At 63.7% G+C, this 26301-nt stretch overlaps 3 protein-coding genes across 7 annotated transcripts; 1 reads left to right on the top strand and 2 right to left on the bottom strand.

The window, feature by feature from the left end:
• Positions 1–1847: 1847 nt before the first annotated feature.
• SLC6A8 (solute carrier family 6 member 8) lies at positions 1848–10781 on the bottom strand. Of its 2 annotated transcripts, none has more exons than XM_047847622.1 (13): positions 10440–10781; positions 8616–8747; positions 7413–7662; positions 6791–6923; positions 5789–5923; positions 5599–5702; positions 5385–5509; positions 4685–4797; positions 4427–4564; positions 4248–4350; positions 4055–4155; positions 3797–3967; positions 1848–3391 (listed from the first exon to the last, which is right to left on the bottom strand). In XM_047847622.1, exons 1-13 carry the CDS (start codon positions 10699–10701, stop codon positions 3251–3253), a joined length of 1908 nt encoding a protein of 635 aa, XP_047703578.1. In that variant the 5' UTR covers positions 10702–10781; the 3' UTR covers positions 1848–3250. The 2 variants fall into 2 exon arrangements, with proteins under 2 accessions (XP_047703578.1, XP_047703579.1); XM_047847623.1 differs by having other exon boundaries at positions 4436–4564.
• On the top strand, positions 8934–23425 carry PNCK (pregnancy up-regulated nonubiquitous CaM kinase). 4 transcript variants are annotated; one of them, XM_047847629.1, is made up of 14 exons: positions 8934–9137; positions 16020–16147; positions 18501–18664; positions 20353–20422; positions 20662–20793; positions 21034–21108; positions 21215–21353; positions 21494–21617; positions 21794–21869; positions 21964–22076; positions 22166–22244; positions 22339–22426; positions 22571–22715; positions 23049–23425. In XM_047847629.1, exons 4-13 carry the CDS (start codon positions 20355–20357, stop codon positions 22706–22708), a joined length of 1032 nt encoding a protein of 343 aa, XP_047703585.1. In that variant the 5' UTR covers positions 8934–9137; positions 16020–16147; positions 18501–18664; positions 20353–20354; the 3' UTR covers positions 22709–22715; positions 23049–23425. The 4 variants fall into 4 exon arrangements, with proteins under 4 accessions (XP_047703585.1, XP_047703583.1, XP_047703582.1 ...); XM_047847627.1 differs by having other exon boundaries at positions 20353–20793; XM_047847628.1 differs by lacking the exons at positions 8934–9137; positions 16020–16147; positions 18501–18664 and adding an exon at positions 19565–19617 and having other exon boundaries at positions 21194–21353.
• Positions 19452–20356, bottom strand: LOC125159388 (sterile alpha motif domain-containing protein 1-like). Its single transcript, XM_047847731.1, has 2 exons — positions 19805–20356; positions 19452–19715 (listed from the first exon to the last, which is right to left on the bottom strand). Exons 1-2 carry the CDS (start codon positions 20354–20356, stop codon positions 19452–19454), a joined length of 816 nt encoding a protein of 271 aa, XP_047703687.1.
• Positions 23426–26301: the final 2876 nt, after the last annotated feature.

Raw genomic sequence — 26301 nt, 5'->3', positions numbered from 1 at the left:
GGACTGCGGCGGGAAGCAAGCCGGTACGTCCCTCTGAGGGGCCACCGCCCTTCCGCAGGCCGGCCTCCGGCGTGAGCACCAGGCTTCTCAACCTTGACCCACCATCCTACTTTGTCTGTGAACGTAACTGTGTACCTCACAGAAGCCGTCTCCTGCAGTGTCTTTGTGTCTGGCTTCTCTCCCTCAGCATAAGGTCTTCGAGGTTCAGCCACGTTGTAGCAGGTATCGACTTCTCACTTTTTTTTAAGTTTTTATTTATCTAAGTAATCTCTACCCCCAATGTGGGACTTGAACTCATGACCCCGAGATCAATAGTTACATGCTGTTCTGACTGAGCCAGCCAGGCGCCCCAATTTTCTTTTCTTTTTTAAGACTGAATAATATTCTGTTTTATGGAACGGCCACATTTCGTTCATCCATTTCCTCCCATCAGGGGACACTTGGGTTGTTGCTTCCACCCTTCTTACTTTTTTTGTTTTTAATGTTTGTTTAGTTGTGAGAGAGAGAGAATGTGAGCGGGGGAGAGGCAGAGAGAGGGAGACAGTGCAAGCGGAGAAAGGGCAGAGAGAGGGAGACACAGAACCCGAAGTAGGCTCCAGGCTCTGAGCTGTCAGTACAGAGCCCGATGCGGGGCTCGAACTCACGAGCTGTGAGGTCTTGACCTGAGCTGAAGTCAGATGCTTAACCGACTGAGCCACCCAGGTGTCCCCCTGCCCCTTCTTTCTTAATCCCACGCCAATCAGGCTTCTGCATGTCCCTGTATGCCCGACCCTGTCTTGTACAGATCTCCAGGATGCTGTCACACGCAGTGAGCATCCTAGGGCCTCATCGCCCTGGACCATCAGCAGCACCCCGGGGAGCTGATCACCTCCCGCCCTAGGTGTGTGTGTGTGTGTGTGTGTGTGTGTGTGTGTGTGTGTGTGAGAGAGACTCCTGATCCAGGAGGCCACCCTGCGCTTGGGGTCCCTCCCTCCCCCCTGGCCACCCCTCCTCAGTCTCTGCTGCCAGTTCCCTCTCTCCTCTGCCATCTCTAGGGTGTCCCAGGACCCCAGGTTTCGGTGCGTGGGCCGCTTGTCCCTCTACACGGCTCTCAGCCGCCCTTGGCGAGCTGGTGCAGCTTCAGGGCTTTCTGGCCCATCTCTGTGTGCTGAGAGCCTCTAATGTTCTCTCTCCAGTCCAGACTCTTTCTGGAACTGCAGATTCCTTGTCCACCTGCTGACGAGACACTCCCACTGAGGCGACATCTCTGGCACAGTAGGCCCACAGTCAGTGGCCACCGCCACCTCCAGACCTTCTCTCCCGCATCTCCCTGGGTGCAGGGAGGGCCTGGCAGTGCTGCCCTTCCCGGTGCTCAAGTGCTCAGGCTCACGGCATCTCCCTGGCTCCTCTCGACCCTGCGTCCCAACCGCCCGCAGCCCTGTTGCGGACGGCCTCGCAGGCCTTGCAGACAGGCCCCCAGTATGCTGCTCGTGCCCTGTCCGGCTTCCTGGGCTCTGCTGCAGCCTTGTCCCCAGCCTCCTTCCTAGCAGCCCCACCCACCTGTCCCTCGGGAGGTGACCTGCTCTGTCGGGTGCAGTGTGTGTTTGGGCCGTCTTGGGGAGTCTCCGCGCTGGCCACTTCCCACCCACCTTCCCTGCTCTTGGCCTTCCTCTCCAGTTACCCTTTCTCCCGGCTTTGTCACCTTCTCTACCCCTATTCCTGGAACAGCGCCGGGCGCAGACCCTCACAACGAATACTCGCCCGAGGAAGCAGCTCGAGGTGGGAAGGCTCCCCCCGCTTGCAGCCCCAGCACCCCTGACCCGACCCCACTACCCCTCGCGACAAGCAGAGGTGGAGCCAGAGCCGGCTTTGGAAAATGACATGTTTTATTGCTATGTTTGCAGTGGCTTTTTAGCACAGTAAGAATGTCCCCGCCGGACCCCCGCCCTCACCCAGTCCCACCCCTCCGACCGACGTCGGGGTGGCGCGGAGTGGGGGAAGCCTTTCTAGGGTCCGCTCGGCTGTCTCGGAATCGGACGTGACACACACGTGGGTTAATTAAAGCTGCTACATGGAAGACTTGAGCCGTGGAAAGTGCATCAGCCTTAAGCTCGCAGGTGGGAGCCGTGCCCGGGGTCCCTTCCCTGGCCGGTGCCCACCTCAGATCCCTGCAGTGGCGCCTGGCCCAGGGGGCAGGGCGGGGGCGGGCCTGAGCGCTCCAGGTGAGCAGCCCCAGATCCCCCAGGGGTCAGGATGCCGCCTCCGCTCACCCCGCCGCCTCGCCTCGCGGGCAGAGGGGGTGCGGGGATGCTCCGGCCCCCCCATGCCCACCCCCCACGGCCATGCACTCCTCCACCCGGTCTGGGGCCGGGCGCTACACATGCACACCCACACGACAGACTCGCGCGCTCAACAGCTTGAAGCTTTTGCCTATGAAAATTAGATCTATAAATTCACACTCCTTGGCTGGGGCAGAGGACTTCAGGGGTGCTGAGAGGGGCAGGGAGCGGCAAGGAGAGGGACGCTGGGCGGTTTTCTCTTTAGAAATATACAAGCAGAAATCTCTTTTCCTCAAGTTTTTATAAAATGTGCAAAATACAAGCCTCGTTAGCCCACAGGCACAGTTTACACCTGGTAGTCACCTTTGCTAAGAGATCTAGGTTTATCCTACATACTCACGCACACATGCATTCGTACACAAGCTCACACAACTGATATTGGTGGCAATTGGCGCGGGAACCGGAAGGTTCCCTTGCTGGCTGGCTCTCTAAGCTTCTAGGATAGGGACTGGGACGGGGAGAGGGGGTCTAGCCCGGCTGAAATACTCGCCCTGGTTCCGCAGCCCCTCCCCCACCTCCCTCCTCCCCTCTCCTGTCCTGTCCCCCAAGCAGCCGCCGCTGCCTCCTCAAGGGGCCACCCTGGGGTGTGCAGGGCAGAGCCCGGAGAGGCAGGCGCACTTGGGGGCCGGTGAGGCGCATCTGCGGCGGGCACTAGGGGGAGGGCGGTGGGCAGGGCCTAGGAAGCAGCGTGTATACCAGCTTGGGTGGGGGGTGGGGAGGCATCTATTTTTGGTGGGTTGTGATATTTTTGGCGTTTTATTAAAAATGGAAAAAAAGTTATTTTAGTTAGCACTCGTGGTGCTTCCCCCCCCTCCCCAGGCAGACCCCCAAAAGTGTCAGGGAAAGGCAAGCCCCCGGGAGGGGTTGGGGGCCGAAGCAGGGGCTGCTATGGCTACAAGAGGGTGAGCTGGTGATGTGAGCCGGGGTGCCTGTCACATGACGCTCTCTACCACCACCACTTTGCTGCTCTCGGACACTGGGGTCAGGGTGGTCAGGCCCCTGACATCGGAGTCCTGAGCTCTATACTCCAAGTGGTGGAGGCCCCAGACAGGCTGCGTCAGGTGCTGCCAGCGCTGCAGGAGAGAGGGACACGTTCAAGTCCCCGGGCGGGGCGCATACGCTTTTTCCCCTTGGTCTCTCTCCACTTCCCACCACCTGCCACGGGTGGGGGTCCGGGGCCCCTCCCACGGGCACTGACCACACCCCACACTCTGTCCTAGGGAAATGGGGCAGGGGCTAGGGACAGACCTCTCTCTCCTCCCCCTGCCGTGACCTCGGGACCTGGAGGCTCAGCGTTCCTTCCATCCACCCCCCTGTGGGCCGGCCCAGAGACTTCTGGCCCAGAGACTCCTAGTGTGATGCTACATCCTAGTAGTGGGTGGGAGAAGGGGCACTTGGGAGGAAAACGCCTTGATCCGGTGGGTGAGAGGGAGGGAGGGAGGGAGTCATGCAGGGAAGAGGGGGTGCAGGGGACTGACCTCAGCCACGGTCCCCTTGGCCCTGAGGAGGCAGCCCAGGAGGTGGAGGGGCACACACAGCATGGAGGAGAGCGCGAAGCCCCAGCCCATGGCCTCGCCCCACCACGGGTACACGTAGGTGTTGTTGTAGACGAGCGGCTTGTAGTACACCACGTTGAAGATAAAGATGCCCTGCGGGTGAGAACCCCCCGCCGTGCACTCAGCCAGCGGTGGGCCCTCGGCATCCCTCCCCCGGCTCGGGCCTCCCCCGGCCCTTACCATGCAGACCAGCGGGGTGAAGAAGGACCAGCACCATTTCATCCAGGGGCAAGGGCGGTACCCGATCATGCAGGCGACGTCGTCCATGAAGCGGTCGGCTCCTGGGGCGAGCGAGGCGGGAGGGCTGGAGCCGGACGCCCCACCACCCCTGCTCCGGCCCGCACCCCCAGCTCGCCCCGGGGCCCGGACCTACCGTACACCCAGGCGACCACCACGCACTCCCAGAAGGCCTGCCACAGCAGGGTCGTGCCGCTGGCCGAGTAGTAGTCAAACAGCTGGAAGACGTACATCCCGCCCTGGGGACGGAGCCGGGTCAGGGAAGGTGGCAGGCAGCGGGAGGCCTGGGGCGGCCCCCACCCCGCCCCCACTCACATCAGTCACCATGGAGAGGTCGATGACAAAGCAGAGGGCGCAGCAGAGGGCCACGGAGATCTCCCTTTGGAAACGGAAGTAGTAGGAGGCCGGGAGGAGGTCGAGCAGGCCGGTGATGAAGCCTTCCACACCTACAAACTGTGGCTGGGCGCTCAGGCCACGCCCCTGCGGCCACCTGCCAGCCGTCCCCCCTGGCCCCGGGGCCTCCCCCACCCTCCCGGCACCCTCCGTCCTGTCCCCCCCGCCCCCCCCGCAAACCTGGCTGTCCAGGCCGAGCAGCAACAGCATGAAGAAAAACAGGGCAGCCCAGAGGGGGGCCACAGGCATCAGCGTGACGGCCCGGGGGTAGGCGATGAAGGCCAGGCCGGGCCCTGAAGGGGAAGCGGCAGGGTCTCGACACCTGTGTCCCGTGCCCGCGTTCCGTTCCGTCCGGCCTCGTCGCCCGCCGCCCTCCCCTTCTCCCCTTCCCTGAGCTTCCAAACTGAGGCATGACGCCGGGGCGTGCGGTGGCTGGGGGCCTTTCCCCTTGAGTCAAGGTGTTGCCGGGGGGGGGGGGGGGGGCCCGAGCCCGCGAGAGCGGGGTGTCTGGCTCAGGCTCCGGGTCTTGCCGGCCGGCTGCCCTTGTGGTCACCTGTCACCGTTCACCCCGGAAAGCCCCTCCTCTCCCTCTGCAACACTCGGCCGAATGTGAGGGGCTCAGCCCAGGGCCCCGGGGAGGGATGCACGGACGGACGGACGAGAGCTCGAGGCCCCCCGTGGCCCGGCCCTCGAGGCTCCGGCTCGGGGCCGACGGGAACAGCTGTGCCTGGCAGCTGCTCGGCCAGGCCTCCCTCGGCCCCAAGTGATGGGACAAGCGAAGTGAATCTGTCTCTCGTTTCCCAGAATATCTGTGTGCACGTGTGTTCTCAGATGGGGTCTGTTAGGACGGAAGGCCGGGCAGAGGGGTCGGGGTCCTCACCTGATTCCGCCACCTTGGAGATGTGCACGCCCTGCTCTGCGGCCATGAAGCCCAGGATGGAGAAGACCACGAAGCCAGCGAAAAAGCTGGTCCCGCTGTTGATGAGGGCCAGGATGATGGCGTCCCTGGGGGCAGAGGGGGCCGCGGGGACTGGTCAGGCCGCCCGCTGCCCGCGGACGCGCGGCGGGGGCGGGGGGCGGCCTGCGGCACCTACTTGTAGCAGTTGTTGTTGAAGCGGTTGTAGCTGCCCAGCGCCGTGAGGGCGCCCAGGCCGATGGCGTAAGAAAAGAAAATCTGGGTCCCGGCATCTATCCACACCTGGAGATAGACCAGGGCGGGGAGGAGATGAGGGGCCCTGCCGGCCTGGCCCGCCCCTCGTCCCGTCCAGCCCACCGCCCCCTCACCTGAGGGGACCCCAGCTTCGACCAGTCAGGCTTGAGATAGTAGATGATGCCATCCAGGGCGCCGGGCAGCAGCACTCCCCGCACCAACAGCACGACGAGGACCACGTAGGGGAATGTAGCCGTGAAGTACACGATCTGGGGTGGGGGTGGGGGCGCTGCTCAGAAGGGGCCCTGCGGCCCCCGCCTCCCCACTTAGGGGCTCCCAGCCTCAGCAGGGGGGCAGGCGGGCCGCACTCCCCCCACTGTGGTACGGTCCGCTCCGAGGTCAAGCGGGAGGCCAGCCTGCAGCCCCCCCTTATATTCCTCAGAGCTTGGGCTCCTCCCGAAGGAAGCGGGGTGCTCAGCTGGCCATCGGCCGCCCCCGCAAGGACAGGTCAGCTGTAGAGGGAGGATGGAGGCAGGACCTTCCCCGGGTGGGGAGCAGGACATCGGCCTGGAGGCAGGTCCCATGCCTCCCGTGCCCCTGACGGCAGGTGGTTCTCTGCACAGGGGCAGGGTCCTGGGTAGTCTGGAGTGGACTGGGCCGGCCGGAGACAGAGGCGACAGCGAGGTGACAGGGAAGACCTCTGCCTCCGTCCCACCCTCAGCAGAGCAGGACAGGTAGGCAAGGGAGGGCCACGGGCCGGGTCCCCCCAGGCTGGCCGCAAAGCAGAGAGTGAGGAAGTAGTGAGTGAGGAAGAGAGGGAAACTGGGGCGGGGATGCCCGACACAGGCAAGTTCAGCTGGCTGTCGCCTGGGCCTGTCCCCTCAGGACGGAAGCCGTCTGGGCTGGAGTTGGAGGGTGGGGAGGACTGACTACGCAGGCATGCGTGGGAAATCCAGTGGCCTGGATTCAAGTACCTGCCCCCTCCTCAGGCTCTGGCCCGGTCACCTCGCGTGGCGGGGGTCCCCCCCCCCCCCCCCCCGCAGTGGAGATGCCTCTTCTCCCCATCGGCCATGCTGCCCCCACCCCTGCCATCATCACCCCCCCCCGCCTACCCGCCCGCCCGCCTCCAGCTGTACCTTTCCTGTTGACTTGACCCCCTTCCAGACACAGAAGTAGACCAGCACCCAGCAGGCCAGCAGACACAGGGTCACCTCCCAGTTGAGGGCCCCTGGCACGTCCAGCCCCCCAGAGAGCCGCAAGACTTTGTTCCTGGGGGAGGGACAGCCCGTTAGGGCTGCCGCAGCAGAGGGCAAAGCGACCCGGGAGCTGTCGCCGGGGCAGTACTCCCCCGTGCCGCAGCCCTCGGGTCCAGCTGGGCCCCCCTGGGCACCCGGGCACCCAGCCCAAGCCCACAGCCCGGAGGCGTTGCAGTGCGGGAGGCTGGAGCCCGGGAGCCCCTGGCCAGAGGCTGGTCGTGCCCTCGGTGGTCTCCCCTCCCCCAGGCTGGCAGGCACAAGGGGACTGACGATGCCCGGCACCGAGAAGTGGTGAGGGAGTGAGGCCCGTCCATTCCAGCTCCCCTAGGGACCGCGTGGGGGGCTCCCGGAGGACAGGCAGGGCCTGGGAGTGGCCCCTGCTTGGCATCCCGCCCCGCCCCCACCCCCCAGGGGGCCGGGCCCCAGCACACGCAGACCCGGGCCATATGGGGAGCCCACAGACAGGGACAGGCAGGGCTTGGCCCAGAGGCGCCTGACTCACTCCCAGAACTCGATGACAGGGGACCGGCGGTCAGCAAGCTGGTCACATGTGAGGTTGGCCAGGCTGGCATTGGCACAGTCTTCATGGCGGAAGATCTCCACACAGTCAGGAGTGTTCCAGGTATGGCCACATGTGGCCCAGGGCAGCGTGGTGGTGAAGGACTTCACCAGGTAATAGAAGCCCCAGGCCAGCACCATGATGTAGTAGGTGTTGCAGTAGAAGACGATCACCATGGAGGCGTAGCCCAGGCCTGGGAAGAAGAGGAGTTTCTGCGTGGGCTCTTTGGCTGCTCCCCACCGCCCCCCTTATCTATCCTACAGAGCTCAGAGAAGTCTGGAGCATGACTGAGATGTGGTGGGAGGATGGTGGGGAGGGCAGATGCAGAGAGCCCCTGGACTCTCACTTGTCCGAGTAGCCCGACACTAGAGGGCTGGCTCGAGGTTCCTCCCTTGAACCCTCCCCTCCTGTTGCAGTCGGAGCCTCAGCTCCTGTGAATTCCCTAGTCTCACACACGGGTCCCCTTCTGGGTCCTACTGCCACCGTGGCGGTTGATGGAGGGCCAAGCCTCCAGCTGGCCCCCCAGTGGCCCCCAGTACTCAGCAGCTGGGGGCTTCCTGGTGACCTGGGGTGGTGTGGGAGATGGTCACTCTCTCAGCGGGCAACCGGGGCCAGTCACTTCGCCTCTCTGAGCCCTGGCCTCCCCAGGGTCCCTCCTAAGGCCTTGAGAGATAACAGGGACACTGCCCACATGCAGAAGGAGCTCTAAAGTGACTTTTGCCAATAGTCCTTCCCTTCAGATCCTCCCTGAACTTCTCATAGCTGCTCCCCCACCTCCTTAGGCTGGCCCTCTGGCCTTGGGAGAGCTGGCCCTTGACATCATCTCCTGTTCTCGCACCCTCTGCTCAGCCCCGGTGAGCCAAGTATGCTTGGCAGGGTCTGTTCCCGGCTCTGCTGGGCCTGGGCACCCTCACCCTGGTGGAGAGGCCAGTCTCCGACTCCCATTCCCCGCATGCCTAAGGTCACTGGGTGGTCTCCAGATCCTCCGGCTTCCCACTCGTGACTTGGGGGTTATGCACCGGGTCCCCGACCTGGTGCTCAGATGAGACAAGATTTCTCAAGTGGGTGCCAGTTTTGCCCTAGCAGTGGGAAAGGGGAGGGGTCGCTGAGGGAGAGGGCAAAGGGGACCGGCTTGGGGCCGCTCACCTTTGAACAAGGGGCAGATGTTCCAGACGTTGATGCTGCCGGCCTTCATGAACTGGCCCAGTGAGATCTCCAGGAAGAAAATGGGGATTCCTCCGACCAGGGCGATCAAGACATAGGGGATAAGGAATACACCTGGGGGAGGAAGAACACAAGGGTGGGCACTTGCCCAGGGCGGCCCCTTAGCCCCTGGCTGGCCAGCCCAGCTTTCGGAAGCCGTGGGAGGCCAGGGAGGAGCCAGCTCCGGGCTCCTCCCCGGCCCCATCCTAACTTCCCAGTGGGTGAATCAGTGCAGGGGGTGGCCACTGACTCAGAGTTGCAAGGTGAACAGCCTTGCTGGGAGGAGGGGGTTGGAATGTCGGGAGGGATGTGGCCGTCCCCCGATGCTTACAGCCCTGTTTCTTGGGTAGGGGGCCCCTGTGCTCACAAGGCTTCTGGCCCCACCGTCACCGAGGGTGACCTAACAGGCACGGAGGACACATACGGCCTCGTGTCGCAGTTGGCCAGGCAGCACGGGAAAGAGCGGTGAGGCCATGTGGATGCGTCCGTGTGCGTGTGTGCGCCATGGCTGGCACTCCGGCCTGGGGGCCTGTCTGGCTTGGGCAAGGACGGGGAGCCTGGGTTTTCCTGCACCCAGGCACTTGCCTGCAAGCATGAAGGTCCAGGGAAGAGGGTGGGTGGCAGTCTTCTGCCAGGGGGCACGGTGGGGGGGGGAATCTCGAGGTATCGGTGAACAAAGACAGAGGGAGTCAAGGTGGGGTAGTACAAACGCTGGTGAGCCTGGCTCTAGAGGCTGCAGGCAACGTGGGGCCAGAGACCACAGGCCAGAGGTGGGGGGTTAAGGGGAGCTGGGCATCAGCAGCCTCCCCCCCCCCCCCCCCCCCGTCTGCTCTCCTGTCCTCTCCAGGCCCCCTTCTGTTGCCCCAGCTCAGCTCTGCATTACTCAGAAGTCGGGCTTGGCTGCAGCTTGTCCGGCTGCTGGTCCCAAGCATCCTTCTTGTGTGTGACCTTGGGCCAAGGCCTTCACTCTGGGCCTCAGTTTCCCACCCATCATCCAGTCACCATGGCTTTCCCCCAGCCCCAGCGCTACTTTGCAGTCACAGGACACCCGGTGGCTGTCGCTGTTGCTAAGCTGGGCCCGGGGCAGGCGGGCATGGGGTATGCGTGCAGTGTGTCCAGCGGCGGCGCCAGGCGGCCCAGGCCGCAGGCTACCCAAGCCTGGCTCAGGCACCCAGTGTTCCAGGCCCAGGCTGGAGGGGAGGGGAGGGGAGAGGGGAGGGGAGGGGAGGGGAGGGGAAGGGAAGGGAGGGGAGGGGAGGAGAGGGGAGTGAGGGGAAGAGAAGAGAGGGGAAGGGAGGGGAGGGGAGGAGAGGGCAGGGGGAGGGACAGAGTAGTCCATTGTGTGTGTGTGTGTTCGTGTGTGCACACGTGGGGGCCCCGCACAATGTGCCACTTGTGTGCCTGACCGGCGGGGGCAGCCTGGGCTCCTCACCTCTGGGAGCCCCCCAGGGGGCAGGCATCGCCTTCCCACCTCCGTGGCCAATCACTCCGGGGCCCCTGCGCCAGGAGTCCGGGGGGGGGGGGGGGGAGGCAGTCCCGGGGCTTCGGCAGTTGGCTCGCCGGCCCCCTCCCCCCACACACTGCCAGGCACATGACCGGCTGGGGGGTGGAGGCCGCCGGGGCTGAGCCACCGAGCGGCAGCGGCCAGCGAGGGGCGGTCTCCAGCACCCCCTATCCCGGACTTCGGCCCCACGCCCCGGTGGGGCGGGCGGGGGAGGGGGCTCCTGGCGAGGAGGAGCGGGGACGCGGCGGGGCGGGGGCGCTCACCTCCGCCGTTCTTGTAGCACAGGTAGGGGAAGCGCCACACGTTGCCCAGGCCCACGGCGAAGCCCACGCACGACATGATGAAGTCCATCTGGCGCGTCCAGGTCTCACGCGGCGGCACGGCCAGGCGGCCGCCGGGCGCCCCCAGGCCCGCGGGGCCGTCGCCCTTGGCCGGGGCCCCGTCGGGCCCGGGCGCGATCAGGGGGCCCTTCTTCTCGTCGCCGGACACGCTGTAGATGCCGTTCTCGGCGCTCTTCTTCGCCATGGCCCCGGCGGGCCGCGCGGCCGGGCCGGGGGGCGCGGCGCCTCGCGGGGGCGGGCGGACGGGCGGCGGAGGGCGCCGGTGGCGCTGGGGGGCCCCGAAGGCGCGGGCCCGCCGGGGGGCCGGGGGCGGCCGGGCCGGGGGTCGGGGAGGCGGGGCGGCGCGGTCAGAAGCAGTCCACGAAGCACTTGAAAGTGAGCCTGAAGAATCTCATGTGTGTCGGGGGCCCGGGGGCGCGCGGGCGGCGGCGGGGCCCGGCCGGGCGGCGGCGGTGGCTCCCGAGACTCCTGTCCGCGGCTCGGGCGGTGGCGGCGGCGGCTTGCCCGGCCCGAAATTCAGCCTAGCGGGGCGCGGGCGGCATCGGGCGCCCACGGTCTGCAAGCGGCGGCCGGAGCAGGGGCCTGCGGCCCGCGCCCCCCGCCCCGGCCCGGGCCGGCGCGGCTGCCCGGCTCGCTCGCGGCTCCGGCGGCGGCGGCGGCGGCGGCGGTGGCGGCGGCGACGGCGACGGCCGAGGCGCGCTCGCCCCTCCTTCCCGGCGGCGGCGGCTCCAGCCGCTCTCGGGGCCGCGGCGGGCTCAGCGACTCGCCACCGCGCTCCGACCGTCCCTCTCTTTCCCGGTCCGAGCGGCTGCCGCTTAAGAACCGACTCCCGGTGATGTCACTGTCGCCCCACCCCCACGACCGGGCTGGTCCCCCTCCCCCCGCCGTCCCGCCCTCCCCGTCACTCCGCCCACCTCCTCCTTCCCTCCTCCCGATGAGGAGACGCCACTCCGGCGGGAAGCAGGATGGCTGCTACCTGGGGCGCCGACCAGCACGTCCTTCCCAGGGACAGAGCCACTCCTGACCCCGAGTTTATCTGGGCCTGGCTCCCTCCCAGATCGCCCCTCCTAACCTGCCCTTCCTGGTTCTAGGAAAGCCACTTCCCTGGCTGCCTTCCAGCCATCCTTGCCCTCCTTTCCTCTTCTCCCCACCTCCTTCCAGTCTGTCCCAGCCCTCTGGCCCTTCTCTGAGTCCCAGCTAGGGCCTGGGCCAGTGGTGGGTACCAAGGCCTAGGGCTTCCTGGCGCCCCGCACCAGAGGGCCTGCCGGCTGCTTCTGCCTCCCGAGGGAGTGGGGCTGAGCTGGCCGGCGAGGGAAAGGCTGGACTGGGGCTCTGTCTCCAGGTGTGCTGGGGGGGGGGGGGGGGGCTTTACCAGAGGCACCGCCCTGCCTCCTCCTGGCGTTCAGCGTCGAAACCCTGGAAGCTTGAGGTCAGCGTCCCAGCTCTTGGGGTGAGAAGTCTCTCTGAGTCTCCTAAGTGGGCGAGGACAAGCCTGCCCGGCAAAGCAACACACTGTCACCAAGGAGGGGTCGCAGGGACCCTCGCTGCCCCCACCCGTGCCAGATGTGCTGGAGATTCAGGCACGAATAGGGCAAGGCTGCCCCCTGGTGCCTGTCAGGTGCACAGACCCTCCCCCGAAGGCCTCAGCTGGGAGGCCCGGCACCCCTCACCTGCACAGCTTCTCTCTCCAGGGACCTTCAGGCCTCCCTTTAGCAAGGGTGTTCGGCAGCCTCCCGACCCACAGCCGAGCAGCCTGTTGGGAACTTTGCAGGGTGAAGAGCAGCCATGGGGTGGGGAAGGAAAGGGTCGTTGTCCTGGCCTGGGGACAGGAAGGGTGCCCCCGCCCCCCACCACTCCCAGACTCTGCGATCACCAGGCTGCAGTCCCCAGATGGCTCATCCTGTTAAGCTAAACCCTCAGCCATCCGGCGGCTTTTAGAAGAAAAGCAGTTCTGGCCCGAGCCAGATTGAGCCTGCTGGGTGAGGAGGGGCAGGCCCTCCTCCCAGGATGGCTGGAGTAGCCTCCGGGGCGGGGGCTTTGTGGAAGCCTGGCCAGGTGGCCTGTGCTCAGGTTGGGTCAGGGCACGGGGGGTGGGGGGGGTGGGGGGGGGGTGAGGCTTGGGGATGTGCCAGGTGGCAGGGCGGCTCTGTTCATCGGAAGACCCTAACTGGAGTTTTCTCTGGCCCGGTGTCAGACTGAAGCTGGTCTGCAGACAGAGGCCACCGAGAAGTGTGTGACATGTAGGCGTCGTGGAGAAGTGGGGGCCACCGGGGACCAAGGGCAGAGGGGAAAGACGAGTAGCCCAGTGAACCACAGATCTCGTCCCGGTGGGTGGGGGGGGGCGGGGGTGCCCGCGGAAGGGAGGGCGGTAGCCGTGATGGACATGGTCTTCGGGCAGAGGTCAGACAGCGCCCTGACAAGCAGGGGGAAGTGAGGACGCGTGGACTCGGTCGGGTGCAGGCAACCCTTTCGAGAATTTAAGATCTTGCTTGTACCAGGAGCGCGGCGGGGAGAGAAGGCAGTGGCTGGAGGGGGTGTGGGCCGGCGGGTGGCACTTTGGGGAAATGGCTGCCGCTGCAGGAAGGGCCCAGGGTGAAGGCGGCAAGACCTGGGGAACCTGAGGAGGGCCTTTGAAGGAGCCAAGGGCGGGTCTCCTCTCCCCTGGGAGGGGAGGCAGGTTCAAAGGCCAGTGGCTGAGCAGTGAGTGAGCTGCCTGCGTGAGATCATGAGATCCGTGAGATCCGTGAGATCCGAGGCTGCTGGGAGGGGGGGCAGCTTGGCCGGAGGGGCCACAGGGAGGCCCGAGGGGGAGGTGAGTGCTGAGAAGGGCCGGGGGAGCTCCGGGGCTCTAGGACCCAAGCTGGCACCCCTCCAGGGGGAGCCTTCATGGGGTGTCTCTAGACCCTCCTCCATGACCTGGGGGGCGCTCCATGACCTGGGGGGTGCAACAGGCCCCCAGACCAGACTTGACAGGGCTGCTGCGCCTTCCCCCCCCCCCCGCCACTCCAGTCTCCCCCAAGCAGGTAACCACGCCCCCCCCACCCCCGCCCCGGGCCCCAGTGGCCTCCTCCTCTCAGCCCCAGCAACCACGCTGGACAAATCTCCCCTGTCCCTCCCCATCTGATCTTCTCTGGGCTTTTGTTTGTGCTGGAGACGGAGTCAGATTCCTCTCCGAGGTGCACAAAATTGGGCAAGAGCTGGCATGTGGGCTCCCAGCACTGCAGAGCAGCGTGCCCCCTGAGCTGACCTGCCCCCGTGACCCGCGCCGAGCCCGCTGTCTGGGCTGACCTCCCTCTGCCCCTGCAGACTCGGCTTGGCTGCCACCTGTCCCGGGGAGGCCAGAGAGATGGGTGTGCATCCGCTGGCACCTGCACTGCCAAGGCGAGCTGGGCATCTATGGGGTGCGAAGTTTATGGACTGGTCCTCGCCTCCGGACCAGGATGAATCGGCGGGGGTCGCCCCGAGTGGGAGCTGGAGGCCAGAACTCTGGCTCCTGTGGTGCTGCCCCAAGCAGCGCGTGGGAGCTTCCGATCTGCCAAGGACAGCCACAGCGTTCCTGGGGCTGGTGCTGACCATCTGAACAGGACACAAGCGGAGGGAGTTGCAGCCCTTGGGGTGGCGGCGGGGGTGGGGGGTTCTTGGGGCTTGGGGAAGGTATATCTTGCCCCCCTCTCCTCCCCGGGTGGGCGGGAGCCACTGGGGGTGAGTGGGGTGCCGAGGGCCAGGAGACCTTCCCCCCTGCAAGCCCGGTCTAAGCCTCCGTGGCTCCTGCCAGGCCCCTGTACCCCCATGAGGCTGGCTCCCGAGCATGTGAGGGAGTGGGTGGGGGCCTCTCACCAAGGCCGCTTCGAAGTGACAAGCACAGGTTTCCTGGGCCCAAGGCAGGGGGGCTGCCTTTCAGAGCCCAGTGAGGCTGGAGTTGCCGGAGGAGCTGAGGAGGAGGAGAGAGCCAGAGGGAGGGCAGGAGGGGGGTGTGAGCGGAAGGCTCTCATTGTCCGGGGAGGCCTGGGAATTGGACCCTGTGCCCACAGAGGCTGGGGCTGCGTGGCCCACCCGATCTCGGGTGGCCACGGCCTGAGGAGCGGGCCCGTGGGTGAGGGGGGTGCCCCACCCGGGAGTGGCTGGCTATCCCAGGGGCACCAGGAGATAGGGTAGGGGCACAAGGAGTTTTGGAATTAGAATTAGCTGGGAACAAAGGGTGGGATCCACCTTGAAGGGCTTTGTGATTTCCACGACTGGGGCAGGGAGCTGCCCCGGGGCTGGGGGCTGGAGGTTTGGAGGGTCCCCAGGACTAGGGAGGGGCAATCTGAGCCTCCTACCCCTACGCAGGGCTGTGCGGGGCGGGGGGGGGGGGGCGCAGCTTCCCCTGTTGCAAGACTGCACATTAGTGTGCTGTATTTGACAGAGGGCTTCGGCCAGCTCCATTTTGACCTCACCCTTGCCAGTTGGCCTCTCCCTTCCAGCTGGTCTGTTGGCAAAGCACCCCCAGATGGGAACCGAAACTACCCCCTCCAGCAGAGGGACTGCCCCCGTGCCAGCAAGATCCTGCCCCGGAACACACAATCCGTTTGACCTTCACTGCCCACCCGCATGCACCCGCCTCCGTCCGCCCCACGTTTTTGTTCTACAAACCTGGAAGTATTCTCTGTCTTCCCGCTGTTGGCCTCACCGAAATAAGTCCCTTTCCTGTTTCACTACCCCTAGTTTCTCTGTCTTTGGAGTTTGGAGGGGCTGAACTTGGTGTGTTTGGGGCCCTCGAACCGGGTGCCTCTGCGCCCCGGCGCCCTGCCTACGCGTTGTTACAATAACCAACCAGTTATTAACTCAAGTCCGTAGTCAGAACTCAGATTTCCTCAGCTTGCCTCTAATGTCCTTGCTCTGCCCCGGGACCACACTGCATTTGTTGTCACGTCTCCTCTTAGACTTTCTTCATGTTTAACCGCCTGGACAGTTTGGTTTGTCTGGTGTTTTTGTCACGAGTAGCCCGGGTGATGGTTATAGAGACGAGGAGCTGCCAGCATGACTCACCGCTGTATGTCGGCCTCGGTCATCGGGCTGGGGTCGTGCCTGTACTTCAGGTGTCTCCACTTTAAAGTGAACCCTGCCCCCCCACCCCCCTCCCCGTCCAATCCCCTCATTTCCTAGTGACTTTCATCAGCCCCTTTCCCCCAATCCCGTTCAGCAAGGTGGTTGCATACATCTGTAATCCACCTAGATTCTTTGGTGGGTCTGCATTCCTTCCTGGGATCCCCCACTTTCCTGAAGGATTATTTTAAAATTTGTGTATGTTAAGCTTCACTCTTTCTGCTGTCCACTTCTCTGGGTCTTGACTTCTCCAGGGTGTCCGGCCTCCCAGCCCTAAACATCTAGGCTTCCCCCAGCCACCCGGGACTCCCCTGTCTCAAACCCTTGGCAACCCCTGATGTGGTCCCTCTCTCTACCTTTTTTGCCTCTTCTGGAATGTCACATAAAGAGAATCTTACAGTATGTTGCTGTTTTCAGGCGGACTTGTTTCACCGAGCAGTTACTTTATCCATTCACCTACCTGAGGACATCAGGGTGGCTTCCAGTGTTGGCATGATGATGAACAAAGCTGCTCTAAACATTTCCGTGCTGCCGTTTGTGTAGACGTAAGTTTTCAACTCCTTTAGGTAAATAGAAGCACGATTGCTCCCTCATTTGGGAAGAGTACATTTAGTTTTGTAATTTGCACTTCCCAGGTGCCTGCGGGGCTCGGTTAAGTGTTAACTGTCAGACCTGGGCTCAGGTCACGATCAGGTCATGATGGAGCCCCACATCGGGCTCTCTGCTGTCCCCCTCTCTCTCTGCCCCTCCCCTGCTTGTACTCTTTCTCTCTCTCTCAAAAATAAATAAACATTAAAAATATTTTTTGCACTTCCCTGTGGACGTAGGACCTCAAGCATCTCTTCCTATGCTTACTTGTTTGCATTTCTTTGTTTTTGCCCATTTTTAATTTTTAATTAATTAATTATTTATTTATTTTTTCAACGTTTATTTTTTTTTGGGACAGAGAGAGACAGAGCACGAACGGGGGAGGGGCAGAGAGAGAGGGAGACACAGAATCGGAAACAGGATCCAGGCTCCGAGCCATCAGCCCAGGGCCCGACGCGGGGCTCAAACTCACGGACCGCGAGATCGTGACCTGGCTGAAGTCGGACGCTTAACCGACTGCGCCACCCAGGCGCCCCTGTTTTTGCCCATTTTTTAATCGAGCTGTTTGTTTTCTTTTGTTGAGTTTTAAGAGCTCCTTGTTTATTTTGAATACCAGTCCTTTATCAGATTTGTCTGTTACAGACATTTCCCCCAGCCTGTGGCTTTTCTTCTCTTTCTCTAACGGTGTTGTTTGCAGAGCAAACATTGAAAATTTCGATACAGTCCAGTTTTTCTCACATTTTCTTTCACGGGCCATGCTTTCCATATTATATCTAAAAACTCAGGGCGCCCGGGTGGCTTGTTGGTTAAGCGTCTCACTCTTGATCTCAGCTCAGGTCTTGATCTCAGAGTTGTGAGTTCAAGCCACGCGTTGGGTTCCATGCCTAGCGCAGAGCCTTCTTAAGAATCAGGAAGTAAGTAAGTAAATAAATAAATAGGCAGATAGATAGATAAATAAAAACTCATCGCCAAGCCCACGCTAAGACAGATTTTTCTCCTCTGTTTTCTTCTAAAGGTTTGGTATTTTACATTGAGGCCTGTGGTCAACTCTGAGCTAATTTTTCTCTAAGGGGTCCCCGGAAAGGATTTTGAAAAGCTCTTTATCCCAACCACTCAACACACGTGTGCATTTTGAAGTTGACGTCTACGATATTTCAATGGATGTTCAAACAGTTGCAAAGGGTGTGCTTTCTGGTGTCTTAAAAATACTGTTAAAAAAACCCACAACAACCGTGATACCACTTTTGACATGAGGCCAATGGCATTAAAATCACCCGGTGAACTGATCCCAGTGTCCGTCTCAAACTCTTTCCATGTTCCCTTTGGAAGTTAGTTCTTTTCTTCCTGCCTCCACTTTTTGTCCGCTGCCCCTCAGAGACATCCCCTTGTGCTGTCTTTCTCTGGGCTTTTATTCCTCATGCTTTGTATTTCTCTGAAACACAAATGTATATAAATTACACTTCTTGTTCCAATCTGTGACCGCGGGGCTCTGGTAAAATTCCTTCTGGCTTGACCAGAACAGCAGCCCTGGATCCGACCTGCTGACGTGTAACCATTGGGAAAGGGCTGGGGAGCAGGAACTGGAGGGATCGTCTCAGACTTACCACGTTTTGGACAGAGACAGGTGGGAGCTGAGTTCTGGAAAGATGATTTTGAAAAACCTCTGTCGGCCCCATGGACTCTCTTGAAAGGCTTTGTGTCAGGGGCACCTGGGGGGGCTCAGCAGGTTAAGCGTCTCACTCTGGATTTCGGTTCAGGTTGTGATCTCATGGTTGGTGAGATCGAGCCCCGTGTCTGGCTCTGTACTGACAGCACGGAGCCTGCTTGGGATTCTGTCTCCCCATCCCCCCCGCCCACCCCTCCCCTGCTCATGCTCACTCTCTCTCTCTTTCAAAATAAATAAACTTTAAAAAAAAGAAGAGACTGGGCGCCTGGGTGGCTCAGTCGGTTAAGCGTCCGACTTCGGCTCAGGTCGTGATCTCACGTTCCGTGAGTGCGAGCCCCGCGTCGGGCTCTGTGCTGACAGCTCGGAGCCTGGAGCCTGCTTCACATTCTGTGTCTCCCTCTCTCTCTGCCCCTTCCCTGCTCATGCTCTGTCTCTCTCTGTCTCAAAAATAAATTTAAAAAAAAACATTAAAAAAATTTAGAAAAAAAAAAGAGACTTTGTGTCATGCCAAGGACTACAGACACACCCCTGTGGAGATGCATTCAGCAGGCAGTTCCCGTGACTCCATGAAGCCTGTGCAGCACTGACCTGTATGGATGTACTCCTGTCAACAGCCAGAACAGCTCTCCCCCCATCCCTGGCAGGGCCTGGACCCCCTAGGAGGAGTGCCAGACCGAGATGGGACCGGATGGGAGGAATCAACTAATTGTTGCACGAAGGATTGAATGTTGCACTAATTTCCCAAGCTGGTTCAGCAGAGACACTTTCTGGGAGTGGATTCTTTGATGAGGAAGACAAGACAGAGAAGGTGATTTTGCAGTGGTGGATCTCCTGAAGACAGGGCAGGCAGGGTGGTGTTCTACAGACTGGGGTGGGTGGGCAGCGGAGGCCTGTTTGAGGAGGTGAAATTTGAGTTGAGACTGACAGAGTGAGGGAGCAAGCCAAGCAGGTATCTGAGTGAAGAGCATTCCAGGCAGAGAGGCAGTGAGTGCAAAGGCCCTGGGGCAGGTGCATGTGTGGTGTGTTTGAGGGCCGGTTAGGAAGCCAGTGTGGTTGGAGCTGGCTAGAGCTAGTTGAGTGAGCAGGAGACTGGGTGGAAATGGGCCAGAGCAGCGATAGGGAAGGGGGACCAATCATGCAGAGCCCTTAGGCCACCGTAAGCACTTGTGCTTTGCCTCATGGCCTGGAGGGCTGTGGAAGGGTCCGGAGGTCCGGTGAAACGATCTCCAGATATAGGAGATGCTCTGGCTGCTCGGTGGGAAAGAGACTGTGGGTAGGAGGGGCGAAGGGTGGGGTCCGAGGACAAAGGGACCCCAATGGGGAGGCTGTTGCTGTCCTCCAATTGAGTGCGGATGGTGGCTCAGGCCAGGGTGGCAGAAATGGCAGTGGCAGGGCTGGCGCGAGGGAAGAGACCTCAGGGCACGCAGCGAGCTATGTCAACATGTGGGTGAAGAGACTTTCGCACAGCAAAAGCCGGTGGTGCAAAGGCCCTGGGGCCGGCCCAGCCAGGCCGCCAAGGGACCGGGAGCCAGCAGGAACCGGCACGAATGACACGAGGAGGGAGGCGGTGGGGGCCGGCGCGCCGGCCGATTGCCTTACAAGGCGCCCTGCAGCGCCGCGGCGGCGCTCGGCCACCGCACGTTCGCTCGGTCGCCAGCGGCCGGCGGGGGCGCGCGCGGAGGGGGCGGGTCCGGCGGGGCGCGGGCGGGGGGCTCGGCGCGGCGGCCACTGCGCGAGGCGACGCTGCAGTTTCGGCTCCAGGTCCGCACCCGGCGCTCCCGGGCGCGGGCGCGCGCGGGCGGGGGCGCGTGGGAGTCCCGGCCACGGCCGCCGCAGCCCCCGCGCGCCCCCGCGCACACCTGTCAAGCCCGGCGTGGCCCACGCAGCTCGGGACGTGGGAGGCCCAGGCTGCCGAGTCCCTCCCGCCCCGAGGCGCCGAGGGCCGGGCTGCACTTGGGCGGCCGCGTGGGTGGCCGCGGCCGCGGCCGTGGCCGTGGCAGGCGGCTGGGCGCGGGGGTCGCAGGTGCATCTTGGGAGGGTTGGTGGCCTGAGTCGCGAGTGCCTGTGAGCGCTGGGCCTTGGGTGACAGGTCTAGGCCTGGGGGTGTGGGAGGGCCGTCTGTGGGCTCCGTGGATGGGGGTGGGCCCAGAGGGGACGGGGTGGGGGTGCACGGAGCCTTCTGGAAGCCGGCCGATCGCGGCTGCCTTGGTTGTATGGAGGCAGAGAAGGGGTGTCTGGGCGCTGATCGCCGTCGAGGTGCCAGAGCGGGGGTGGGGTGGGGGCTCCGGATGGCGGCCTCGTATCTGGGAGGGGAGGAAGGTCTGCGGTGGCCTCGCTGGGAGTCGCCCACCTGGGAGTGCGGGCCTGGGCGGTGGGGGAGGGGCGAAATGCTGCCGGCCTGGGGCTGGGGGCGATTTACGCGTTTCTGAGCAGGGCTGCCACTGAGGGTGGCCTCACGCAGGGGGCCTCCCTCCATCTCTCCCCGACCCCCCACAGACATGCTGCTGCTCAAGAAACAGACGGAAGACATCAGCAGCGTCTATGAGATCCGGGAGAAGCTCGGCTCGTGAGTGTGTGTGTCAATGAATGTGATGTGTGTGTGTGTGTGTGTGTGTGTGTGTGTCAGCGAATGTGTGAGTGTGTGTGGGGTGGGGCGGATGGGTGGCCTGGGACCGGGAGGGCCTCCCCATCTTCTTCAGCTAGGAGGGCCCTTCCCCCTCCGCACCTCTGCTTTCCCTCCCTGCCCCCTCCTTTCCTCCTCTTCGCCTCTCCCCCTCCCTGCCTGCCTCTCCCTCTCTGCCTCAGGGGCGCCTTCTCTGAGGTGGTGTTGGCCCAGGAGCGGGGCTCCTCACACCTCGTCGCCCTCAAGTGCATCCCCAAGAAGGCCCTTCGAGGCAAGGAGGCCCTGGTGGAGAACGAAATCGCCGTGCTCCGCAGGTGCGTGCTCGCCCCTGGCCAGGCCTGTGCCTTCAGTGCATCCCCACGACCGCCTGGCCCCGGGGCTCTGCCTTGCTGGACCAGGCAGAGGTGGCCTGTGCTAGGTAAGCGGGGCAGAGACCAGAGGAAGAGAAGAGGGAGGGAGCCTTCCCTGGGGCCCCGGGACGAAGCACTCCGAGGCCCCGAGAGGCCCAGAGGGGGCTGTGGTGGCCCATACGGGCCTTTCTATTGCCATTGCAGGGTCAGCCACCCCAACATTGTGGCTCTGGAGGACGTCCACGAGAGCCCTTCCCACCTCTACCTGGCCATGGAGCTGTGAGGAGGGCAGGGGCAAGCTGGGGCGGGGGGGCGGCTGGGGCTGGCGCTGGGTGGTGAGTGGGGGCCGACTGGCCTGAATTAGCCGAGTCCCCGCTACCCTCAGGGTGACGGGGGGCGAGCTGTTTGACCGCATCATGGAGCGTGGCTCCTACACGGAGAAGGACGCCAGCCACCTAGTGGGCCAGGTCCTGGGCGCCGTCTCCTACCTGCACAGCTTGGGCATCGTGCACCGAGACCTCAAGGTGCCCGTCCTCCTGCCTGCCCGCCCGGGGCCATGCCCGGCATCCCTGTGCACCGAGGGTCTGGGGGACTTGAGGGTGCCCAGCCCCAGGGGTTGTGCCAGGGCTGACCTGGCACTTTCTCCGGCGCCCGTGTGTCATAGCCGGAAAACCTCCTCTACGCTACACCCTTTGAGGACTCCAAGATCATGGTCTCCGACTTTGGCCTCTCCAAAATCCAGACTGGCAATGTGCTGGGCACCGCCTGTGGGACCCCAGGATATGTGGGTCAGTGAGGGGGGCGTGCCCTGAGACTCACTGGGGCTTGAGGGGGCTGGGGGACATGGTGCCAGGGGAAGGGTAGGCGGTGGGTCATCCCTGGGGTCGACCAGGCTGAGCCTGGCGGCACTGAAGCCACGGCACGTGTGCGTGCGGGTGTGTGTCTGTCTGTCTCTGGCCCCCAGCCCCGGAGCTCTTGGAGCAGAAACCCTATGGGAAGGCTGTGGATGTGTGGGCCCTGGGTGTCATCTCCTACATCTTGTGAGTGACCGCTGGGAGGCTCCTCTTCTGCCTGCCTGCCTCCTGCTGGGTCGGGGAGGGCCCGGCAGCTGGGTGATTCATGTGTGGGTGCCAGGCTGTGTGGGTACCCCCCTTTCTACGACGAGAGCGACCCTGAACTCTTCAGCCAGATCCTGAGGGCCAGCTATGAGTTTGACTCTCCCTTTTGGGATGACATCTCAGAATCAGGTGAACGTGAAGCTGGCCCCGAGCTCAGGGAGGGGGCAGTGATGAGGGCAGCGGGGACGGGGTGGGCTGACCTGGCGTCCCCACTCCAGCCAAAGACTTCATCCGGCACCTTCTGGAGCGAGACCCACAGAAGAGGTTCACCTGCCAGCAGGCTTTACAGCATCTTTGGTGAGTGGGGCCCCTGCCAAGCTCTCCCGGGACCAGAGGGCCCACACCCTCAGAGACTCCCCCGCCACTGACCCGTGTCGTGGCCTCCCCCTAGGATCTCTGGGGACGCAGCCTTTGACAAGGACATCCTGGGCTCAGTCAGTGAGCAGATCCAGAAGAATTTTGCCCGGACTCACTGGAAGGTCAGTGTGGAGAGGGGCCTGTGGACCTGGCTCGAGGCTGTCCCCGCCTCTCAGGGGACGGCCTCGGTTGCCAGTGGCCTCTGTGGCCCTCAGAGTCTTGGGGCCATTGCCGGGGCATGGCCTGATGGCCCTCTCTCCCCACAGCGAGCATTCAACGCCACTTCCTTCCTGCGTCACATCCGCAAGCTGGGGCAGAGCCCGGAGAGCGAGGAGGCCTCAGGGCGGAGGATGGCCCGCCACAGTCACCCTGGCCTCGGGTCTGGCCAGCCCCCCAAGTGGTGACGCCCAGGTGTGCGGGCGTGGGCCCTGCACCCACTGGGAGCTGACCCCCGAGTGAACTGAGAGGAGGGCGGGCTCCATGTGGCCACCTCGCAGAGCAGAGGACTGAGGACCGAAGGTGGAGGTGGAGGGAAGGAGCCGGGGTTCTGGCAGAAGCAGACGATAGAGGCCAGAGGGGGCGGGTGGCTGCAGGGATCATGAGGAGCCTGATGGCAAGACCCGGGGCGGGGCGGGGAGCACTGCTGCTGAGAACCGAGACTGGGATGGGGGGGCGGGGGGAGGCTGGGGGAGCCTCCTGACCACCCCCTTCCCCGTGCTCCTCTCTCCTCCCCGCTGCCCCCAGGCAGATGCTGAGGCCGAGTGCCCTGACTCCTGGACTCCCTTCCTGTGGGCGGGCCCTTTCAGTCCCCTTTCCCCAGCCCCGGGACCCCGGGCTGGCCTCTGCTGGAAAGTTGGAGATGTGTGGGTGTGGCGCATGGCGCTGGGGCAGGAGTGGGTCTCCCCACTCTGCCACCCAGGCTCCGCCCTCGCCCGGGGGCTGGCGGGGTGCGTCCACGGAGATCCCGCTCCACTGTCACCGCCACACCCGCTCTAGATGCCGAAGAGGCTTTCCGGGGGCAGCTCTTCCCGCACGCTGTTCTGTGCTTTGCTGACTGTGGTGGTCCCGCTTGTGTCGTGGCCCTCGAGTTTTCCCCAAATCAATAAATACAGACAGAGCGATGGGCCAGTGGTGAGCTGGAGGGAGGGGTAAGGGACAGGGATGGGGGGATGAGGGCGGAGGGGATGGATGTCACCTGTGGGAAGGAGACCAAGGAGGCAGGCCCCCTGCCCGCGGGACCCGGCCACGCGACCTCGCCTACGGCCCCCTGAACTTCTGCTCCCTCCCGTCATGGCAGGCGAGCTCCCAAGTTGTTCAAGAATTTCCTGTCCCAGTCCCCCCAGAGCACCGGCGAGAGGCGGCCTGGCTGGCCAGCTCCACCACCCCAGCGGTCGGCCTGCACGTGGCTGTGGCTCCTTGAGAGAAAACGGAGGCAGCTCAGGCCTTGTGGGCTGCCAGCCGAGGGCGGTGGCGGGAGGCCAAATGGGGGTCGCTGTCTCTGGGCCCCTGGGGGTGGGCTGCAGGACAGGCTGGGAGGGGCTCACGGGCAAGTGGAGGCCCGCTGTAGCTGGAGGACGACCAGAGCCCTGGGCTGTGGCCTCCAGCCTCTCCCTTCCTCCCCCCACTCTTCCGCGGCCCTGGCCAGACAGAGAGGGGTTCCAGCGGGCACCTTCTTGTGCGGAAGCCTGGGGAACCCCGGCCTCAGAAGGTGGAGGCGGGGCTCCTTAGCCAGGAGAGGGCGCCACTGAGGCCTCAACGTCTGTACTGTACTGTGGCTTTGGAACCCCTGTGCTGGGGGCGGCGACGGGAAGGGGAAGACAGCCTAGGACACGGAGGCTGGGTTGGTTACGGCTTGTGGCACGTGGCACAAAGGGCGGCGGCCGGTCCTCCGGCCTGTGCGGCCCCTGACCCTTGCAACCCCACTGAGGGTGAGCCAGGGCTCCGGCGCCCTGCTGGCCAGGACCCCCAAGCCTCTCCTGGCCCTGCCGGGCCGGCCTCCTTCCTTCCTCCACGGGGGAAAGAGCTCTCAGAGTTCTGGGCGCCCCGGTCACCCCTCCTCTGCGGCTCCCTGTCAGCCCTCATTGCGGAGCCTGACCGAGAAGACCTTTCTCTTTGTCAGCCTTTAGGATCTGAAGGGAGGCAGTTAGACCCCTGGGCAGTTAGACCCCAGCGCTGGCCTGGGTCTTGGCGGTGGGGGGAGAGGGGGGAGGACTGGAGCAGCCTTTGGGGTTGGAGCCAGGGGCCTGGCCTCCGCGGAGAAGAATGGCCAGGCGCAGGGCGCCTCCAGGTAGCCGGGGACGGGCACCGCCCGGGGTGGGCACGCCCGCCCGCTCATTCTCAGGCACACAAATCCCTCTGCAGCTTTCTCCCCCAGCCCCCTTCCTGCCCCGTAGTGCCCCATGCGCAGTCCCCACGGGGCCCTGAGCCCAGGGCAGGTCTGGGGGCGGGGGTGGGCAGCTTCCTTTCCTGTCCCCATGGCCACTTCGAGGCCATCCTTTGCTCCAGGCTTTTGGGTCACATAATCCAGTCCTCCCGTGTCTGCTGTTTCTGCCCACGTTCCAGGGGACCGGAGGCAGCCAGCGCCACGGCCAGGTCTCGACGGCTCGGTCTCCTTGCCTCCAATGAGCTGTCTGGCCTCCGCTTAGCTCCCGTTTGGGCCCCGGTCATCCCCTGTCCCGCCACCTCTGACATCCTCACACTGGACTCTCATGACGCCTACCTGTTCTTGTTTTGTGCATCAGATACTGATTCGGCCTCTACTTTGTGCCAGCCGCTCGGCCCACCGTGCGAGGCACCTGCCCTCATGGAGGCCCTGTGATGGAGGGGTGGGCTTACTCAGATGATAAGAAAGACCTGAGCTGGGCAAGTAGTGTGCTGGCTGCTGAGGGAGCTCTGAGCACAAGTGCCGGAGCCTGCCTTGCCGGGGTCGCCCTGCTTCGGAGATGGCCACATCATCGCTGCGCTTGGGGCTGCGGCTCCGCCCGTCCTGACCCGGGGTGCGATTTGGCCTCCGAACAGCAGGCGGCGCCATGGCTACATCGAAAAACCGTCCATCAGCCCTCCCTGTCCTTCACCACCTGGGGCAGCTGCTCAAAACCGTTCCTCTCCTCCAGTGCCCCCCACCCCGCACCCGCACCCCAAAATCGGGCCCTGGGAAACTCCTCACTCGGGAGAGAAGTGCTGCGCCGCCCATCCGGGAGCCAGGAGATAGGGGGACCCCCAGGTCCAGCAGAGGCGGCATCCTTTCATCCCCACCCCCCCAGGCCTTCCCATCCGAGGGGGCAGTTTGTGAGAGGAAAGTTTTGGGTCGCCTGGGTGCCTAGGCCATGAGTCTGGCCGCCTGGGAGACAGGAGGGGCTGGTGCGGCCAAAGACAAGAACTGGGGGTGAGGGGGTGGAGGAGCCTGGGGGGCTCTGTGACAGCATTTCAGCCTTGGGTAGCAACAGGTGCCCAGGCCCGGCAGGGTAAGGGCTGGGCCCTAGTCTGTGAGCGGTGGCGAGCCGCCGGCGGCATAGCAGGTGCTGAGCTTGGACAGCTGGAAGAAGTGGGGCGCTGTGAGCTGGGAATGGGGCCCAGGTGTCGGGGGGGACCAGTCCAGAAATGAGAGGTTCCAGACCGCACAGGGCGGGCCACGCACTCTGTCTTGGAGCAAACCTGTGGGTGGCGGGGTTTCTGGAGATGCTCAGCCTGTGGGTTCACGCTCCCGGTGGGGACACCGGTGGGGGTGGGGATGGTCCTGGGAGGCCTTCAGGGGTCAGTGATAGGCTGGGGGTGGGGAATGAAGGAGCCGTCCCCGGTGGCCCATGTGTTTGGGACCATTCGCCGAGAGGGGTTGAACGGCTGGGTTTGGGGGAGAGACGAGACTGGTTTTGGACATGGTAATCTGAGGTGCCCAAAGGGGAGCCAAAGAGACTGTTTCTCATCCTTCTTTGCAAATGTGGGTCCAGCTTTATATTGAGCATCTGCTGTGTGCCAGGCAGTTTCAGAGACCCTCACA

The sequence above is a fragment of the Prionailurus viverrinus genome, unplaced genomic scaffold (genome assembly GCF_022837055.1).
Source record: "Prionailurus viverrinus isolate Anna unplaced genomic scaffold, UM_Priviv_1.0 scaffold_49, whole genome shotgun sequence".
Lineage (NCBI taxonomy): Eukaryota > Metazoa > Chordata > Mammalia > Carnivora > Felidae > Prionailurus > Prionailurus viverrinus.
The sequence above is the reverse complement of the archived record's forward strand: the minus strand, read 5'-3'. Positions and strand labels throughout refer to the sequence as shown.

Coding starts and splice junctions, on each gene's coding strand:
- SLC6A8 (XM_047847622.1), bottom strand. CDS start 10,701: ATGGCGAAGAAGAGCGCCGAGAACGGCATCTACAGCGTGTCCGGCGAC. Junction 6,924..7,412: donor CCTGTCATCGAGTTCTGGGA/GTGAGTCAGGCG, acceptor TCCCTCCCCCAG/GAACAAAGTCTTGCGGCTCT. Junction 5,510..5,598: donor TTCAACAACAACTGCTACAA/GTAGGTGCCGCA, acceptor CTCTGCCCCCAG/GGACGCCATCATCCTGGCCC.
- LOC125159388 (XM_047847731.1), bottom strand. CDS start 20,356: ATGTCTGTGGGGGGTCGGGGAGAGATGGAGGGAGGCCCCCTGCGTGAG. Junction 19,716..19,804: donor CACGCGGCCGCCCAAGTGCA/GCCCGGCCCTCG, acceptor CGGGCTTGACAG/GTGTGCGCGGGGGCGCGCGG.
- PNCK (XM_047847626.1), top strand. CDS start 20,486: ATGTGTGAGTGTGTGTGGGGTGGGGCGGATGGGTGGCCTGGGACCGGG. Junction 21,354..21,493: donor TCGTGCACCGAGACCTCAAG/GTGCCCGTCCTC, acceptor CGTGTGTCATAG/CCGGAAAACCTCCTCTACGC. Junction 21,618..21,793: donor TGGGACCCCAGGATATGTGG/GTCAGTGAGGGG, acceptor TCTGGCCCCCAG/CCCCGGAGCTCTTGGAGCAG.